General features: G+C 36.8%; 1 protein-coding gene across 13 annotated transcripts; it reads right to left on the bottom strand.

The window, feature by feature from the left end:
* Window positions 1-8,717: 8,717 nt before the first annotated feature.
* LOC132640635 (uncharacterized) lies at window positions 8,718-16,945 on the bottom strand. Of its 13 annotated transcripts, none has more exons than XR_009582320.1 (4): window positions 15,735-16,945; window positions 11,864-13,909; window positions 9,768-9,972; window positions 8,718-9,257 (listed from the first exon to the last, which is right to left on the bottom strand). XR_009582320.1 is itself a non-coding variant. In XM_060357330.1 (2 exons), the coding sequence occupies exon 1, from the start codon at window positions 16,819-16,821 to the stop codon at window positions 15,736-15,738; it is 1,086 nt and encodes a 361-aa protein (XP_060213313.1). In that variant the 5' UTR covers window positions 16,822-16,945; the 3' UTR covers window positions 8,718-9,320; window position 15,735. The 13 variants fall into 13 exon arrangements, 4 of the variants coding, with proteins under 4 accessions (XP_060213313.1, XP_060213300.1, XP_060213341.1 ...); XR_009582324.1 differs by having other exon boundaries at window positions 8,718-9,320; window positions 9,890-9,972; XR_009582322.1 differs by having other exon boundaries at window positions 9,890-9,972.
* Between the last annotated feature and the right edge of the window lie 4,348 nt (window positions 16,946-21,293).

Here is a 21,293-nt window from a genome sequence, read left to right as displayed (position 1 = left end):
TGAGGGATACCAAAGTAAAGGGGGTATGAGTGTGTAAAAAGTTTGCTTTTGGGGTAATCTTGTTCTTTCCCCAAAAATTTATACAGTCAAACCTCTCTATAGTGGCAGTGTTTGTCCGAAAATTTCATGGCTGTATAGTGAAGTGTTGTTATGTATGCTTACTGGCATTTGATGTTTGGATCTCATTTAGCTGTTATAAACAAAAGTACGCAAAAAATTATTTTTTGTACTTTTTATGTTATAAACGAAAACAAAATACATGTTAATTTTAAAAACTCAATTGATTTTCATATTTCATTAATTAAAAATTGAAGTGACTAATAAATCTATAACTAGCTGTACCGTACCGATAAACAATTAAAATCTAAGGAACATATGCATTTAAAATTAATTGAAAATTTAAATATTTCAAGTTTGACATAAGAATTCTATAATGATAGGTTGTTTTGTAAATTTCAACCTCTTAGTGATAATATAACGTTTGAATTGATAGAAGAGTTTTGTCCAAACTTTCAGCAAAAAGGAACTCAATAGTTTTCCCTTGATGATTGCCATAAAAAATTTAATATTTTATTTTTATACAGGATATATTTCTTATTATTACACAATATTTGAGTATGACTGTTATAGAGAGATAATTTTATAAAGAGTGTACTGCTATAATGAATGGCACTGTTGTTATAGGTAGAATGCTGTTACAGAGAAGTAAAGTATAACATGAAAAATCGGTTCCGGAAAAAATCAGGCCGTTATAGTGAAATGTTGTTATAACGGATGACAATTATAGAGAGATTTGACTGTAACACAATTTACAATATTACAGTTATATAGTAGAAAACTCACCGAATCCCATTAACATAACTAAGGGAATTAATGAAATAACCTCTAAAAATTGGAAAAATTGAATGAAAAACGGATAACTTAAACAATATCCAACCTTGTCCAAGTTTCTATTTATGCAAATCCAAACTTCAAATAGTAAATACTTATATAAGTATGTTTCGTCAAAAGTAATTGTGAAGTGAAGGATATAAATTGCAGATAGCAGAAAATTTGACATTGAATTAATAACACAATATATTCAGGCTATGTTATACTTGTATAATTTTATTTATTTAGTAAATTACTTGTATATAATTACTGTATACAATGTATATAAATGGTATATACGTATCATAAATGATTCAAACAAGTTAGTGAAATTGTATATTACTATCATAGAATACGCATACAAATCGCATATACATATTATATTTTTTCCTTTTCTCTTTGTCGTGACTCCTGAATAAGATTTCCTTCATTGATTTTGGCTAAACAAGCAACAAGTATCATACTCCATAAATATCAGATGGAGAAAACACTCATTCTACTAATAACTTGTGATTTCTTAATATAACAAACGCCAAAGAAAGAGTAAATATGTACTTCAGAAATGTCGAGGCCCACTCGTGCTTATATGCTGTTATTACTTCGCAAATTCAATAAGAAATTTGGATCAAGGAATTAAGGTAAAGTTCAAGAGGAGCAAAGAACAAAGAACATATAGAAGAATCCTAGAAGCGAGGAAGGGGTAAGAGGGTTTCCATTAAGGACTAGTACGATACCACTTGGACATCATGATTGTAACACCTCGTATCTTAAAATAAAAGTTAGACTCGTATCGTTAGAGTTTCAGATGAAATTTGAAGGTTTGAGCGTGTTGCGAAAGTGGCTGAGGGGCTTATTTCGGGCAACCATAACACCTTAATTCGTTGGGAATTTGGGAAAGGTTCTTATAATGAAAGTTGTAGTACATAGAAATACCTTTCCAGGCATAGAAGGATAAGGCCAATCAGAGTCTGGATCAAGGAGATATGATTGTCTTAAAATGGCTAATAGAGGGGTGCTCAGATTCGATAGAATCGGCTAAGTTTTCGATACGTCTTCTTTCCAGCCCAATTTCGTGAAAATCTGTTAGGAATTTGAGAAAACGTAAAACATGAAAATTGTAGTGCTTTGAAATATCTTTCCAACGGTATATTATGGACCCAAAACGGAGCTTTGTGCTAGGAGTTATGCCCATGTTACCGAACGCTGTCAGAATGGCCTAGGGCGCCGCCCCAAGCCAAAAGTTGCAAAAAACGTAATTTTCATCAGGGCTTGTAATATAGGCCTAGTGCCCCCTCTTGGGCGACGCCCAGGGTGGCGCACCAGACCAAATTATGCCTGAAACATCCTTTTTCGAATTTTATATGTATCCAACTCCGAAAAACTTTTCCCACTTCTTTCTAACCGTCTTTTTGGAGAGAAAACACTCTAGGGCTTCCACAAAGCATACAAGGTGAGTTCTTACTCAAACCCCATTGATTATTACATCAATCGAACATAGATTAACGCTAGAATCCTAATCTATTCCATAGATTATCGATTGAATCTTCGTCTTGGACAAAGGAACCCTAGAATCTGAATTCAACAGGATTGAACTTCAAAAGGTAATACTTCTACTCTCTACTCACTTATAGTTGTGAATTGATGAGTTCTTGGGAGAATCGTAAATGAGTTTGATAAAGAGTATCATATGAACTATGCTAGGGTTTTGAATTATTAACTTAGGATTGTTGTAGTCATATGGGTGATGAAGAATGATGTTAATTTCATCAAATTGAGATTGTAGAATCACCTAGAATTAATAGAAGGGGAATTGGGTGAAGAAACACCATTAATGGAGATTGTGGAGCATTATGCCCACCAAGTGTTTGATAAAATGCTTAGATGACCAAAGCATGGATATTATTGCTAATATAGAATCCCTTTGACTTGTATTGATATAGATCAAAGTTAAAAGGATTGACGAATGTTGTATTACGCTCAAAGGCTGGAATTAAGGTATGTGAGGCTAAATATCTACGTTAGGGAATATTCATGATTCTCCCTACGCCTCATTCTTCGTACTTGTGCGGCAAAAACCCGTGTGGAAAGAACATTACTTAACGGTATGTTGAGGTGAAATGCACCTGGCCATTATAAGACGGCAGATATGATGACATGGCACCACGTGGACGTCATCTTAAAGCAACGGTTTAGATGACTCAACAACCATGTCGATAATCCGGAATGGTGGTTGGGTTCGTTTAGCAAGTGATTTCCTACATGAGAGACCTGGGATCAATTCTTCTTGCCAACAACCTTCTCAATTTGAGCTCACACGAGGCTTACCTAGTATGATTTACATCTCCTGTGTGATTTGCGGGTTATTACACTAGGAGAGGAGCAGGGGCGGAGCCAAGTGTAACCGAGGGGGTTCATCCGAACCCCCTCGGCAGAAAATTACAGTGTATAATGAAGGTTAAAATTATTTTTTTATGTATATATGGTAGGTGTTGAACCCCCTTGGCTTCTTTGTATGTTTACCTCTTCATATTTTTGAACCCCCTTACTAAAAATCCTGGCTCCGCCACTGGAGAGGAGTTTACCCAAAGTGCACTCAAAAGTAGCAATTGCGGATTTTCTTGTTACCAAAAAACAAATGTTGATATGGATGCATTTCTACAATTTGTCGGATTTGCACGAATATTGACAACATTTTCCGACAAAAACCGGTAGGTAAATGCAAAACAAAGCGGACATAAAAAAATTTGTCTGTTCATTCAAGAAATTCCTGCCTCTCTATCTATCTCTGAGATGTTTGAATCTCTCCGAAATCCATGGACATGAAAAATATCGATGCAATAGTGCTGGGAGCATTTACGGCTACATTTATATGAATGACTTGTATTTTTGTTTTTTCATTTTTTTTATTACATAAGGGGTAGGGAAAGAGGAAATGGAGAAGGAAATTGCAACGTGAGATTCGAATCCTCACCAATAAAGTGAAAGTTCAAGTAGCCAACCAACTGAGCTACTAGATCTCACGTCCATCTTATTCTTGTTTTTCTTCGTTTCACCGGGGCACGCAAATTTTTAAGCTTTTAGCTCACAAAACTTTATTTACTTTAGTCTTCAAAAATATTATATAGAAATCGAAATACCCGTCAAAACGAAAACTTCTACTATTTGATTTGGTTCAAGTACATATTTAACTTAATTTATTTGATTTCCTTTTAAGCAAAACTCGTCCATGAATACCAAAATTCGTAACCAAGAGAGTCATTACACCTAAGAGAAACACAATGGACAAGCACAAGCCATCTGGTGTTCAAGTCAATAGATTTTTTTTTTTTTTTTAAGATGCTAGTGACTAGATCAACTTACATACGCCTCTCGTTTAATCTACTGCACAACTTACTACATCTCAAAAGTAGGGGTGGGCGTTCTGTTTTATCAAACTTCGGTTTGACTATTTCAGGTTCGGTTTTTTGAAGGTGGACACCGAACACCGAACTAAATTAGTTCGGTTTGGTTCTTTCGGTTTCGGTTTTTTAAAGTTCGGTTCGGTTTCAGTTTTTTCAATTCGATTTTTTTGATATAATATTAGAAGTGATTCCATTGACACTAATTCATATTCTCAAAAGCAATAAAACATAAAACTAATAAATTGAAATCAAAATCAAACAAACAGGATACACAAGAACAGAAAACTATAATCATACTATAGGATTACTAGGTGTTATATACATATCGGAAGAATAATTAAGAAAGCACATAAAGAACATACATTAATCCTAAAGACACATTCTAGTTACCTTTCTTTGTTAAGGATATTTGATTTTCTCAATTGAAGTGGAAAATTAGGGATACAAATGCAAAAGAAGACTTATGACAATTGGGTTTTTTTTTGCTTTAAATGTAATGGGCCTGGACTATTTTAATTTTTTTTGGGTAATGTATTAAATTTCGGTGCGCGTTCGGTTTTTCAGTTCGGTTTTATCAAACTTCAGTTCGGCTATTTCGGTTTCGGTTTTTTTACGGTGGACACCAAACACCGAACCAAACTAGTTCGGTTTGTTGAAGTTTCGGTTCGGTTCGGTTCAATTTTTCAATTTTCGGTATTTATGCCCATCCCTACTCAAAAGTGCCCAATAAACCTGTTCACAAAATAGGAGTGGAGCATAAAAACTCACCCCGGATGTTGGTAAAATTTTCAATTTTTTTAATTACATTCTCTTTTTTTTTTTTAATAGGTAACTGAAAGAATTTTATTAAAGTAAAGAGAGGGTCAACTTTAAGAAAAAGCTGGATAGAAGTACATCTAAAAGATAAACTTTACATTGACTGTAAAGAACTAAGAAACTCAGCCAATGCCTCCGGCTCTAAAACGGTTACCGAGGTTAAGTTGCACCAAAGATTAACCAAAAATATACATTTGTGTCTTAGATTAACTACATTGTCCTTTTTGTTATCAAAAACTCTAGCGTTTCTCTCTTTCCATACAACCCACCAAACTACTGCTGGGATAGACTTCCAGATGTAACCCGACGCTTTATGCAAATCCTGATTGTGCCATGAGAGGAGAAAATCAACCGTGCTCCTAGGCATGCACCATTTGATACCAACATGACACATAATAAAATGCCAAATCTGACTGGTGAAGCTGCAATGCGAAAACAAGTGGTTCGCATCTTCCCAATCCCTTCCGCATAGGGAGCAACAATTACAAAGTATTTTACCTTTCTTTTGCAAGTTGTCAAGAGTAAGACATTTTCCATGAGCTACCAACCAAGCAAAACATTTGACTTTGTGAGGCGTTTTACTTTTCCAAATAGTCTTCCAAGGCCAAAGGGATTGTCAAGATGTACCGATAAGAGTGTGATAGCAGCTTCTAACCAAGAAGATACCTTTAGAGTTGGAATTCCAGAGGAAGAGAAGTGTTGAGTAACTCTAAAAGCAATGAGAATTCTTCAACTTCCCAGTCATTAAAGTTCCTTCTGAAGGGGGATGAACCACCCTTGGTTCTGCCATGTATTTGCTATGGACAAAAGAGGGCTAGAAGCTAGTCTGAAAAGGGAACAAATCCTTCAAAGGAGAATGACCAAGCCACGCATCATGCCAAAAACTAATTTTCCTTCTATTACCCACCCTGAATGAAGAGTGATCCGCTAGCAAATCCTATAAAGCTCTAATATGTTTCCAGACCCCAAAGTTGAGAGGTGGAGAAGGGATGTTAGTGGTCCACACTGAAGAAAAAACATATTTGGAGCAAATAACAGATTTCCAGAGAGGTTCTTCTTCTTCTGAATTGAAACGCCAAAGTCACTTGCACTAGGGGTGCTTATCGATCGGTTCGGTTCGAATCAGTGAATTACCGGTTCGGTTTATCGGTTTTCGATTTGTAAATATGCTAAACCAAAACTAAACCGATAAGATATTCGTTATTAGTTTTCGATTTATCGATTTTTGGTCCTTAACGGTTTGGTTTTGGTTTAACCAATTAGAAAATACTCCGCTAAATTTTTTTACTTTCTCTTGTTTTCATTTGTTAATATATATACACTGCCTTCATGCATAAAGTCTACACAAATTACAAGGCAAAAACTATAAAATGCACTGTAGCAATCTTTCAAAATAAAACAAGGGCAGTTCTTAGTTCATTTGTTCATAAACAACACCAACTTCTTCAAGAAAAACCCCAGCAGCAAGACAAACTATAAAATATAAAAGAAAGCAGTAAGCAACATCACCAACCCAGCAACTTTAAAGATCCAAAACTGAGAGAACTCGCAAGTCCTAGTTTCGTTTGAAAAGTGAGGGAGAGAGGCAGAGAGGGATCGCAAGCTCTAGTTCGTATGAGAATCGAGAGAATATAATTAGAATAAGCATGCCTGCGGTATGTAATTTAGAAATAGGATTTTTGTATTTAAAAATTATAATTTAAAGCCACTAATATATAATTAGGGATAAAAATGTAATTTTAATATAAGCTTATTGGATCGGTTTAACCATTAACTAAATCCTTAAAACCGAAAACCGAACCGATAACACAATAAAAAATTTACAAAACCGTTTACATACCGTTAACCCAACAACCCGATATCGATAAACCAATAGCGATTTTATTGGTTTGATTTATTGGTTAAACCGGTTTTTGCACACCTCTAACTTGCACAAAAAACTTTTATTTTGAAGTCTCAAATTTTTAACGCCCAAACCTCCCATTTCCTTATCCTGAATAACAGTATTCCATTTGACGAGGTTGTAAGCCTTCTTTTCCTTGTTCCCTCGCCATAAAAAATCCCTTCGAATTTTGTCAAGCTTATTGGAAACGGATACGGAAAGGGGAAATAATGACATTTTATATGTGGGTAAAACATCTAGAACACTGTTGATAAGGGTTACTCTTCCACCCAAAGATAGATATTGTTTTTTCCAATTGGACAACCTCTTTTCGCATTTTTCCAGAATCCCATCCCAGATGGAAACCGAGGTAGATTTTGCTCCTAAGGGGAGACCTAAATAAGTTGTAGGAAAGGAGCCAATGGAGCATCCTAAAATATCAGCAAAAAACTGGATATTCTGCACTTCATTTACTTGAAAAAGTTGACTCTTCGAAAAATTTATGTGAAGATCGGAGATTGCCTCAAAAGCCAGTAGAATAACCCTCAGATAAAGTATTTGAGAACTTTCAGCATCACATAATATGACGGTATCATCTGCAAAAAGGCTATGAGATATGCACAAAGGATTAGAAATCCTAACACATGGAGAAAAAACTCTAATCCATTGTTGAAGAACCGCAATCCTAATCATAAAGCTTAACCCTTCCATGACCAATATGAAAAGAAAAGGAGATAAAGAGTCTTCTTGCCTGAGTCCTCTATGAGAGGGGAGAAACCTTGAGGTGAACCATTAGTGAGGATGGAAAACTTGACAGTAGAGATGCAAAAAGAGATCCAATTGATCCATTTTTGCCCAAAGCCCATATTTGCCAAAAGAGATATGAGAAAATTCCAGTTCACGTGATTAAAGGCTTTCTCAATGTCAAGTTTGAAGAGAATGCTTGGGGTACCTTGTCTAGATCTAGAGTATAACCCTCTGTTTGGATGGTTGTTTCCTGTGGTTCATTAATGTACAGTATGGTATGGTACAGTATGGTGTTGTATTGTATTGTACTGTATTAATGATCACAATGTTTGGATAGACTGTATCGTTTGTTGTGGTTTAATAACATTTGTATTGTTTGGTTTAATTGTATGGTACTGCATAATAACTTGTAAGTTTACAAAAATACTCTTAACTCTTAATGAGAAATTAATTTATATATATTAATAAAACTCATGTAAAGAATAAAATAGGAATTTAAAAAATAAGTAGGTAGTGGATGGGGGTGGTGGTGGTGGGTGGCAGGGTGGGGGTGAGTGGTTGTAAGGGTGTGGTTGGGTGGTGGTAAGGGGTAGTAGGTGGGGGTGGTGGAGGGGCGAATGGTGTTGGTGGTGTGGGATGAGGGTAGGGGTGAGTTGTTGGGGTTGGGCGGTGGTGAGAGGTGGTGGGTGGTGGTTGGGGTGGTGGGGGTGGGTAGTAGAGAAGTGGGGTAGTTAGGGGTGGGGTAGGTGGTAAGGTGGGGCAGGGGTGAGGTGAGGGTGCGTGGAGTGAGGGGTGAGGCAGGGATGGCGTGGGGGTGAGTGGTAGGGTAGGGGTGAGGTGGGGTGAATGGTGGAGCATGGGGTATAATGGAGAAATGAAATACGTAATCACAGAAAAATCACCAAATCCGTGATTTAAAAAATGGGGACTTTTCATGGTTATAATACCATGGAATAAACCACGGGTTTATAACACCATACCACATAATTTAAAGAACAATGAAAACAAACATGGTTTCATAGAAAACCAAACATTAATGAACCACGAGAAACCACCATCCAAACAGGGGGTAAACGTTCATTCGCTATAAGGGTTGCATCAGTGATCTGTCGCCCCTTAGTGAATGCTAATTGGTGAGGAGAGATGAGTTTCCCTGTAATCTTCTTTAGCCTGTCTGCCAAGACTTTGGAGAGAATCTTATAAAAGCTACCCACAAGATTGATAGGTCTGAAATCACGAACTTCCTTAGCCCCCACTTTTTTAGGAATGAGTAATAAAAGTAGCATTGATACTCCTAAGGAAATGTTCTTTTGCATGAAAATAATTCAAGGCATTAAGGAAATCAATTCTTATGACACTCCAGCACTTTTGATAAAAACCCATCGTGAAACCATCTGGCCCTGGCGATTTATCTCCTTCACATTCTTTCAAGACTGCAAGAACCTCTACTTCAAGAAAAGGTTGTTGGAGTTCCAAGTTATCTTCCATAGAGATGCATGGGCAGTCCGGAATAAGACCAAGGGAGCTTTGAGGGATCTTCACTGTACAAGGATTTGAAAAAAGGCAGAATTTCATTGTTAATAGATTCTTCTATCGTGGCTAACCTGCCATTAATAACCAGATTATCAATGTAGTTATATCTACAGTGAGCATTATGAGTTTCTTTTTATTACATATGGGGTAACAAAAGGGAAAATGAGGAAGGGAATTACAACGTGGGGATTCAAACCCTCACCAACAAGGTAAAAGTTCAGGTAGCCAACCAACTGAGCTATTAAGTCCCTACCTGGATGTTGGTAATCAATTAAAATACAAGAACTTTAAATTGTCACTCTTATGCCTCAATCGGTTTAGTCGTCTTCTTGGTATCTGACTTATTATTTTAGGAGTAACAATATGTTGCATTGAGCCATTCATACATCTATCTACATCATTTTTTTTATTTTATTTTTTTGAGCTTTTTGCAGAAGAGGAAGGAATAAGCTTGTAAATAGGGGAAAAGGAAAACGTTAGAAGAGATTAAAGCACTTGATGAGATTTGAACTACGCACCTAAGTAAAGCATGTAGAGTGAGAACTAGTGAGATGCAATCCAGATCTTACTAAATCCTTTTAGTTCTTGTATAGGGCCAATCATGGCATATACAGTTGCAGGACGAATAAAGGAATGTTACCGATGAACGCAGTGTCGTGGACATGTTGCGAAGGGAATTCCAGCAGTGCTGTTTGGCACAGAATACGTATACATGGATTGTCCCTGTTGCAAAGTCATGTTAAGGATAGCAGCGGACAACCATATTGCAAGAAATGCAAGATGTCAACATTCTTTGTGTATGAGGGACTTCTAAAACTTATCACCTGGCAATCATCTCTAATTTAACGATCTTAATGATGAATTTTCCAAACTGCAATAAGGTGAAGTTATACACTTCATGCTTCATAACAGTGGTGAGCCCTTCTAGTCATTTTCTACAGCCACACCAAATAACAGATAACTCAGCCCCATGTACACTATCTTAGTACATCGGCACAGGGAATAAGAACTTGGGTCAGAAACAAAAAGGAGAAAGATTGAAGAGGCTGGCGATAATTGGAAAAAGAGACCAGGGGTTATGAGCATCGCCAGGTACACAGTGTGGTTAGGACACCTCATAGAAGTGCGTTTATGCAGTCTCTAACATAAATACAACCCCAGCAGCATCTGATAATAGAGAAGCATCTCTAGGTAGCAGATAAAGTGATATCCTTCCACAAAACAGTATTGCAGCAACAATAATTGCAGTACTTATATCCAAACAAATATGCAGCTGTCATTCCTAAAGCTAGGCAAGGTAAACGCTCCAAAAGCTGCAAGTAAGTTTAATGGGCCTGTCATCTGTCGAATAAGGAATCTCACAAGAAAATGAGGTATACAGAAATTGGTAACCTGGATAATCTTGAAAGATCATTCTTACAATCTTTACACACCCAAACTCCAATCATTGAGCCACATATACGCACAACACATGAACATGACCATAGTTTGAGAGAGGAATTTGGTGCCACCAGTTTGGTGGCCAACAAGAGGGAGGGTGTTTCATAGCGGAGATTGGTTGTTCAGTAGGGTGGAGATGTAAGTAGCCAAAGGTTGCTCGGAATAGCTGACCATGGTTACTTGGGAGTTCAGGTGGAGTTTAGCACCCGCTCATTCACAGAGCACTGAAAGGAGAAACTCGAAACGGAATAAAAGATGGAAGTTGGTAGCAAGTAAGTCTTCAGAAAATGAACAATGTGGAGCTGCAATTAGAGAGCGGGATTTCTCCATTGGTCCAGGTCATTTCGGCGCAAGCGGATCATTTATGGTGAAGAGAATGATTTGTGCTTGCAGCTGTCCAAGTGATTGCCATTAACCAGCATCCCTCTCGTGAGGAGAAAATTTTCATCCAGGATCTTTATCTTTTGAGTCAAACCCAAAGTGACAAGTCCTCCTTCAGGAAATAATAACAGAAGACATAAGGGGAATGGAGCATGGCAGAAAGACCATTTCCTCTACCTATTATGAAGTATCTTTGTTGCATAAACATAGTACAAGCCCAAATCTAACTCCTAATCCACTTGCTATTATAATGGCTAGGTATTACTTTTGGTGATAGAAACCAATGCATAGAAGTGAATGAGCAAAGAAACAGATACTAGTCATCTGTATTCATTAAAAAATGAGAAAAGAGATGTCATCTGCAAACGCAAAGAAATTACTTAAATGCAAGGTAAGCAAACACAAATTATTAATATGTCAGATTGCTTTCCAACAGGGACTAAAAGAAAATGAAGTTCAACATTTTCTAATACTCTAGTAAAATACTTCAAATAGAACTATACAACAAAGAGCAAGTTCCATTTGCAAAGCAATTAAAATCTATAAACAATTCCAAATACTAGTGCAATAATTTCCCCAATTAGATAAGGGAATAAAGACAAGCCAAACATTAAAATGCTAGCGAGGTAGGACCTGAAGCCTTCTCTATAGTCTGGAGAAGCAAAACTATAAATTCTTCATCGTAGGTATCACACTTTACGTTACAGCAAGTTCATTCATATATACATCGCATACTAAGAAATAAAGTACTAATCATTATATACACTCGAGCTAATTAGCAGACAGTTCAAACCTCATGTCGAAGAAGCAGCCATAATAGCTTTCTGCAACTCACTCTCAACATCACTAGCTCTATCCACTTGAACACCTAAAAACTCTCCCTCATTAACACCTTTCCTAACAACATTCCCCATATTCATTTCATCCAACCTATTTTTCATCTCTCTATTCTCTCTTTGCAGCATTTCTAACTCCTTTTTCATCCAAAAACAAAGTCTACAGTAGTATAATTTGTATAGTTTTGGTTAAAAAGGTTGGACCAAAGAATGTGTTCTACCATTTTGTCTAGTATGTAAGTTGATCATATTTTATATTTCTTTTTTCTAACACTTTTGTTGGTCCATATGTATATCCCAGATTAAGTTCAGAACATCAAATCGAATCCCTTATCAATAAATATGGATTGTGAAAATGATTAAGGAATTGATGTGTAACTTCATATCAAATCATTTCCATCACGAATTAATTAAGTTCATACAGTCCGGTTCTTCTCTTTTCAGTATCGGTTTGTCCGGTTAAGGTTTTGTTTGGTTTGAGTTTTAATCACAAGTCACAACAACAAGGGTCACAAATAATGGTTTGAATAAACGTATTATTGTTAAAACACTGGCAAATACATGGATGATATTAAGTTGAATATCACCGCCTATAGTTAGTAATAAGCATTGGCGGATGAACTATCTTAGATTAGAATAGAATTTTGTGCAGTTATCTTTTCCAAAAAGCCATGTGGAAAGAACATTACTTAACGGTATGTTGAGGTGAACTGCACGTGGCCGTTGATAAGATGGCGGATATGATGACATGGCACCACATGGACATCATCTTAAAGCAACGGTTTAGATGACACAACAACCATGTCGATAACCTGAATGGTGGCTGAGTTGGTTCAGCAAGTGACTGGAATCAATTCCCCTCGCAAACAACCTTCTCAATCTGAGCTCGCACGGGGCTTACCTAGTGTGGTTTATATGACTGAGTTCGTTCTCATGTTCTTGCGAAAGTATGTACATTGTCTTAATTTTCTCTTTTAAAATAGTTTAGTTTTTCTATTTACAACCTGGTGTTTTATGTTTTGTTTGTTCCAACTAATTTGTAGTCCTTTTCCTCTCTTCTAATTTCTTCTTCATCACTCTGCTTGCATTAACATTTACATCAATCTTATTCTTCTTTTTCTTCGTTTCACTAGGGCACTCAAATTTTTAAGCTTTAGCACGCAAGTTTATTTTACTTTAGTCTTCAAAAATATTATATAGATACCGAAACACCCGTCAAAACAAGAACTTCTATTTGATTTGGTTCAAGTATATATTTAACTTAATTTATTTGATTTCCTTCTAAGCAAAACTCGACCATGAATACCCAAATTCGTAATCAAGAGTCATTACACCTAAGAGAAACAAAATGGACAAGCACAATCCCTCTGGTGTTCAAGCCAGTAAATTTTCTTACTTTCCGTTTTAATTTTTAAGATGCTAGTGACTAGATCAACTTACATACACCTCGTTTAATCTACTGCACAACTTACTACATCTCAAAAGTGCCCAATAAACCTGTTCACAAGATAGGAGCATAGCATAAAAACTCATCCTGGATGTTGGTAATCAATTCAAATACAAGAACTTTAAATTATCATGTCTTATGCCTCAGTCGATTTAGTCATCTTCTTGGTATCTGACTTATTATTTTATAGGAGTAACAATATGTTGCATTAAGGCATTCATATATCTATCTACATCATCTTTTTTCTTGAGAGCTTTTCGGAGAAGAGGAAGGAGTCAGCTTGTCAATAGGGGAAAAGGAACATGTTAGAAGAGTTTAAAGCACTAGATGAGATTTGAACTACGCACTTAAGTAAGGCAGGTAGAGTGAGTACTAGTGAGATGCAATCCAGATCTTACCAAGTCCTTTTAGTTCTAGTATAGGGGCAATCATGGCATATAATACAGTAGCAGGACGAATACAGGAATCTTTCCGATGAACGGAGTGTCGTGGACATGTTTGGGAAGGGATTTCTAGCAATGTTGTTTGGCACAGAAAACCTATACATGGATTGTCCCTGTTGCAAAGCCATGTCAAGGAGACCAACTAACAACCATCTTGTATAACTTATCACCTGGCAACCATCTCTAACTTTAGCGACCTTCAATGATGAAATTTCCAAACTGTGAAGTTACAAACTTCATGCTTCATAACAGTGGTGAACCCTTCTTCTACCAACCTTTCCAAGTGACAAGATGAATAACATTTTCTATAGCCACAACAACCGACAGATAACTCAGCCCCACATAGACACGGGGAATGAGAACTTGGGTCTGAAACAAAAAGGAGAAGGATTGAAGAGACCAGGGGTTATGAAGCATTGCCAGGTACACAGCGTGGCTAGGACGCCTCATGGAAGTGCGTTATGCAGTCTTTAACATAAATACAACCCCAGCAGCATCTAATAACAGAGAAGCATCTCTAGGTAGCACATAAAGTTGAAATCCTTCCACAAAACAGTATTGCAGCAACAATAATTGCAGTACTTGTATCCAAGCAAATATGCAGCTGTCATTCCTAAAGCTAGGCAAGGTAAAGGCTCCAAAAGCTCCAAGTAAGTTTAATGGGCTTGTCGAATAAGGAATCTCACGAGAAAATGAAGTATACAGAAACTGGTAACTTGGATAGTCTTGGAAGATCATTCTTGCAATCTTTACACATCCAAACTCCCATCATTGATCCACATATACGCCAACATATGAAACATGACCGTAGTTTGAGAGAGGAATTTGGTGCCACCATCTGTTTGGTGGCCAACAAGAGGGAGGGGCTTGCATAGTGGAGATTGGTTGTTCAGTAAGGTGGAGATGTAAGTAGCCAAAGGTTGCTCGGAATAGTTGACCGTGGTTACTTGGGAGTTCAGATGGAGTTTAGCACCCTCATTCACAGAGCACCGAAAGGGGAAACTCGAAACGGAATAAAAGATGGAAGCTGGTAGCAAGTCGGTCTTCAGAAAATGAACAATGTGGCGCTGCAATTGAGAGAGTGTGTTCTTGCAGCAGTCCAAGCGATTGCCACTAACTAGCATCCCTCTTGTAAGGAGAAAACTTTCATCCAGGATCTTAATCTTTTGAGTCAAACCCAAAGTGAAAGTGACAAGTCCTCCTTTAGGAAATAATAACAGAAGACATAAGGGGAATGGAGAATGGCAGAAAGACCATTTCCTCTACCTATTATGAAGTATCTTTCTTGCATAAACATAGTACAAGCCCAAATCTAACTCCTAATATACTTGCTATTATAATCTCATCAAAATATACTTGCTATTATAATGGCTAGGTATTATTTTTTGGTGATAGAAACCAATGCATGATGAAAAGCTTTGTGTAAACTGATAAACTGAATGAGCAAAGAAACAGATACTAGTCATCTGTATTCATTCCGAAATGAGAAAAGAGATGTAATCTGCCACGTAAAGAAATTACTTAAATGCAAGGTAAGAAAACACAAATTATAAATATGTCAGATTGTTTTCCAACAGGGACTAAAAGAAAATGAAGTTCAACATTTTCTAATACTCTAGTAAAATACTTCAAATAGAACTATACAACAAAGAGCAAGTTCCATTTGCAAAGCAATTAAAATCTATAAACAATTCCAAATACTAGTGCAATAATTTCCCCAATTAGATAAGGGAATAAAGACAAGCCAAACATTAAAATGCTAGCGAGGGAGGACCTGAAGCCTTCTCTATAGTCTGGAGAAGCAAAACTATAAATTCTTCATCGTAGGTATCACACTTTACGTTACAGCAAGCTCATTCATATATACATCGCATACTAAGAAATAAAGTACTAATCATTAACTATATATACTCGAGCTAATTAGCAGACAGTTCGAACCTCATGTCGAAGAAGCAGCCTTAATAGCTTTCTGCAACTCACTCTCAACATCACTAGCTCGATTCCCATTGGAAGCAGTGTTCTTCTTCACTTCTTTCTTCCCATTCTCTCCCCCACTATTCTTCTTATTCCTCCACTGCTCAAATCCACCCGAATTCTCAGCCACTTGCCCACCTAAAAACTCCCCCTCATTAACATTCTTCCTAGCAACATTCCCCATATTCATTTCATCCAACCTATGTTTCATCTCTCTATTCTCTCTTTGCAGCATTTCCAACTCCTTTTTCATCCAAAAACACATACCTTTCAACAACTCAGTATCGCCTAAACTATCATCTTTCTTCTCCTTCACCTCCTTAACTTCATCAACTCTCTTAATCCCAATCTTATTAACATTCAAAAAAGGCATCCTATTCCCCAAATCTTTAGGGAAATTCACACCCCAACGACAATCCATCATAACCCTTTTCGTTAAAGGCATCTCCGTTTTCGCCATTACAGCGATCCCTTTAAAGACTGAATCTTTAGCATAATCCTCCATTGAAAAGTCCTTAAAACTCATTGGCCTTTCTAAAGGAACAAACCCTAATGAATTCCCATCACCATTCTGCTTATCAACACCACTAGAACCACAATTCAGGTCAGAAGTAGTGCTTTTTCGAAGCGAAAAAGAACCCAACTGGGGTTTAAAAAGAAGGGTAAAAGTGGGATTTTGATAAGGTTGAACAGGTGAAAAGTTAAAGTTAGCAGAAATGACTAAAGGTGAGTTCTTGGTAGAACCAAAAACACCAATTCCAGATTTGAGGGTAAGGGTTAAAGGAAGGGCAGTAGGGGTGGTGGGGTTGGGTGGGGTGGTGGGGTTAGTGGAGTAAGCTAGTTTAAGTGTGGGACCAGAAGGGAAACAGGTGGCAAGTGAAAGAGAGAGATCCGAAGGGTGGTGAGTGGTGGTGGAAAAACAAGAAAGGAAAGGAAGGTTAAAAATGGAAATAGGGATTTTGGCACGGATGAGAAGTGGGTTGCTTTGTGGTTGTTTTTGGTGGTTGTTTAGGGATTGAGGTTGTTCTTGGAGTTTCAGTGAGAGCTTCATTTTTTTATTTTTTTTTTGTGTGTGTGTGTGTGTAAAAATGGAAGCTTTTTGGTTATGGAGGAACTCGTCTTACCAAGATTGTGAAGCAGAGAAGCTCTTGGGAAAATACTGTCTTTACATGTTATGTTGATGTTTGATGGATTGGGTTTTAAGCATTGGGCCTAAAGCTATGTTATGTCATTTTTTGCGCGGATTGGCCTTATTTTGGGGTGATCTCTAAATTTTGTTCCTCATATTTGTAGTCTTTAAATTTTATCCTCATATTATGGTCTTTAAGTTTTGCCCTTCGCTTGGAAAGGTGGGCGAATATCTAATGTTCTGGGTTCGAACCCCCGCTCAGGCATAAAATAAAAATCGCAAGGCAGGGTTGGGGGGAGTGTATGCCGATCCGGCATACATTCCTTAAGGAATAACTAAAGTTATGCCGGCTCCGGCATACTTATGCTTTATGGGGCAAACTTTTAGTTATGCCCCATAAGGAAGAACTTTTCCTTAAGGCATAGTTTAGTTATGCCGTATGAGGCAGACTTTTAGTTAAGTCATAACCAAAAGTATGCCCCATAAAGCAAGAACTTTTCCTTAAGGCATAGATTTTGCCTTATAATGCAAACTTTTAGTTATGTCTTATAGGCACACTTTTAGTTAAGGCATAACTAAAAGTTTAACTTGAAAAGTAAAAAAATAAATAAAAATATATGCCTCAAGGCAAAGTCTGCCGGAGGGGGCATAGCGAAATTCAAACTCTTGAAAAGTAAAAAAAAAAAAAAGTATATGCCTCAAGACAAAGTCTGCCAGAGGGGGCATAGCGAAATTCAAACTCTGTCTTGCGAATTTTTTTTAAATTTTTGACTGAGTGGGGGTTCGAACCCCGAACCCATGAGTTTTAGCCGAAGGGCAAAATTTAAAGACCACAAATATGAGGGACAAAATTTAAAGACCACCTCAAAAGAAGGCCAATTCTGCGAATTGCCCATGTTATGTTGATGTTTGATGGATTGGGTTTTAAGCATTGGGCCTAAAGCTATGTTTGAAGACTCGACCCATTTTAATTTTGACTTCTATACATGCAAAGTTGGATATACGGTAAATAGGAAGATTTGCCGACAAATATGGAAAGTGCTCACTTTTAGCAATTTTAAAGGGTCAAAACTGCTCAATAGTATATTTGAGGAACGACTTTGAACCTACCCCCTAACATACCATTTTTGTTATTTTTCTCGAGATTTGCAGAAGTATAACCATTTCGCGCTTCTATTTAAGTTTTGACCCCTTTAAATTCTTTTTAACAAAAATTGGTTGCATGCGAGAACTTGGAGCCTGTGGGTCAATACTTGCGCATAAGTCCTGGTAGATCGTCGAAAGTTTGAATGGATGGACAAAAATTTGCCTTGCCACAAGTAACAACAGATCAACAAATTATTCACAAGTCCTAACGGGTCATCGGCATTGATGGATGGGAATGAATTACCTTGTCATAACTCTTGACGATCCCCCAAACTTTTATATAAAAAATGCCCCGACTTTGGAATAAACCACGTAAGTTACTTATATGTCACTGATGTTCTTTTGCTAGTCAGGGATCATCAACATGATCTCAAGTCTACGTTTAGAAGAATCAACATTGACGAAAACAAAAACAAAAACAAAGAAGAAAAAGGAGGATGAGGAGAAAGAATAACATGCCTCTAATATGCCGCTTGTGAAGCAAAAAGTTAGACTTATATTTTTTAGGCTGAAAACATTGACAACTCATTAAATTTGTCAATAAATTTTAGTTAGACATTCGAATTATGGTCTATTCCAATGAAGCACCTGAACATATGATAAACTGTTTTATTAGATACATTCGGCTCAAATTTTAGAAAATATTTAGAGCATGTTTCAAGCGCTCATTACGTAGTCACGTAAAATATACCACATTCCTTAATTATACACATCGGTATCAATTGGGATTGTTGATAAATAATAAATAAAAGCTAAAGAAGCCTTTTTAGCTTTTCAAAATGGCTTCTTTGCACAAAATCTTGATTCTCGTTACCTTTATTTCATCAGTCCCCTATTTTTTCTCCTCACAGACCGTCAACGCTAAAAACTATTTCTTAACGCAAGCTTGCAAAATGACCTCCAATGAGCAAGTATGTACAAACATCCTTAAAAGCGACAAACAAATCACATCAACAGTTGTAACAAAAGAATTAGACCTCCGATTAGCAATCATAAAATCAATTGTAGCCCAACCGAAAACAACACATGACTACATTTTGAAGAAAAAAAAAAGGGAAAATTCAGCGTACGACTGTAGTGAAAAGGAATGACTCGGCATGGGGCCTGGTTTCGAGAGGATTCTAGAAACTACGACGAAGAACAAAGGGTATAAAGAAGGTACAAATGACTATGATTTTCATGATGTAGGTGTTCATGATGTAGGTGAAGTTGCCGAAAGATGTAAAACAATTTTAGAACTGTTATGTCACGCCCCAAAACTCACCTTGGACGTAACAAGCATTTGATTCTATGAACAACATCGGAAGCACCTTATAAAATCAATAAACATCTAATCTCTTTTGGTAATCTTTCGACATTTATTTAAAAAAGTCATTTATGGCTAACGGAAAGCATACTCATACTTATAAAAATTGGCGGAAGTGTAACAGAAATAAGATGTCATAAAATGTGGCAAACACCCTAACAAGTCATATGAGACTTCAACAATATACCCACAATTCTGACAACTATCTATGGAGCTTCTAAGATAAATAAATGAATGGACTAACCTCGGGACGCAACCTAAAAACTAAAAGCAATAAACTAAGATAGAGGGGTGTCCCACGAATAGGCATGTGAGCTCTCCAATAAGTCTGGAAAGCAACAAGTTCTCCTACTCCGTACGCGTATCACGAACCTGCTCTTCTTCGTTACCTAACATAATATCAAAAACAACAATGGTATGCCTGAGTACTGGGTACTCAGTGAGTGTCTAATGGGAAATAGTTAACATGTCAAAATAATATAGTAAAATCAGTAAAACAATATCAATGAAAATAGTTCGAACTCCAGAGATAGTGTAAGCCAGTAAACTTATTAAAACTACCAGTAAAAGCCAAGATACAGGAATATATCAATTTCAACTTATTATACCGTTCATCATATTAAGGCCCTCCCTTTCGAACTCAAGATCACCACAACTACTCACAGACAACCAAAAGATCAACACATGCTTACTCATAGGCGAACAATCATTCGATACACCGGGGCTATTATCGCATATAGGCTAATCGTCCTCTGAACTAACGCATCAGTAGATACACCGGGCTACACGCCTAGGAGGTCAATCATCCTCTGGACTGACACATCAATGCTTAAACGCGATAATTTAGGATCTATAATGGCTAATTGTCCTCTGTACTAGCACAACTTGCCCATGTAGGTCCAAACACAAACAAATACAAATCATGATATATTCACTGAATCATCAATCATGGCTTATAGCCGAATTAACTTCGCAAGTCATCTCCTCACAATAGAGTTATTTCAAATCATAATCAATTTAGAAACCTTATTCAAATCACTTATGCAATTTAAGTTCAAGAAAACTCATTCAAAGGCAAAAACACATTTAAAGCTTCAATCTTTAAAAAATAAGTTCAATCGTCCAATAATGGGGCAAAACACGTTCATCACTATAATATAACTCGTATAAGGTTCGATGTGGGCTTGACCCTAGACACACATGACCTTGTTCAAATATCATCTTTAGTTAGAAAATAAGTTCAACAAAGATCAATCACCAAACAAGGGTTTCAACGTATACAACAATCAAAAGAGGATTCTCAAAAATCAATTATGCTTTCAAAATATCCTTAAAAGTAGACATGTTTCAAAAGATGTTTTCAAAGTATAGATGTATATCAAATCATTTTTTAATAGGTAGACATACTTCAAAAGAGGATTTTTTGAAATCTAAACATACCTCAATTCTGCTCAAACGTATTCCTCCAAGTTCAGCAATCGTTCTAAAATAATTATTTATGAAAAATTTCAGAACTTTAACCAAATTCTAAGAGTTCACAACCTTCTTGGAAAACTAGGATTTTTTTGTGTCAAAAAACGTTTCCTGAATCACCGATGGATTCTCATTGTTTCTAATACCCTACACTTGTCTAAGTTCTCTAAATAATCTAATTAAAGAACAAATAAGATACCTTTAAGCAATTTCTCTTTCTTCGATTTTCAAGAATTTATGATTTTGAAGGATGAACTAGTGTTAATTTATGTTAGATTGATGTAGTAATGATATAAATTGATCAATAACTTACCTTAGATGATTTGGGGAAGCCTTAGGGTTGTTTTCTCTCAAAAAGTCGGCTGAAACAAAGTGGTGAAGGATTTTGACTAAGTTAGAAGGTAATTATATAGTTCGGAACCAGAAAAATGGGATCGTGCGAGGGTTGTGCCGCGCACGTCCATCGCAC

Source organism: Lycium barbarum, chromosome 1, assembly GCF_019175385.1.
Source record: "Lycium barbarum isolate Lr01 chromosome 1, ASM1917538v2, whole genome shotgun sequence".
Classification (NCBI taxonomy): domain Eukaryota; kingdom Viridiplantae; phylum Streptophyta; class Magnoliopsida; order Solanales; family Solanaceae; genus Lycium; species Lycium barbarum.
This window is presented reverse-complemented; position numbering and strand designations above follow the sequence as displayed.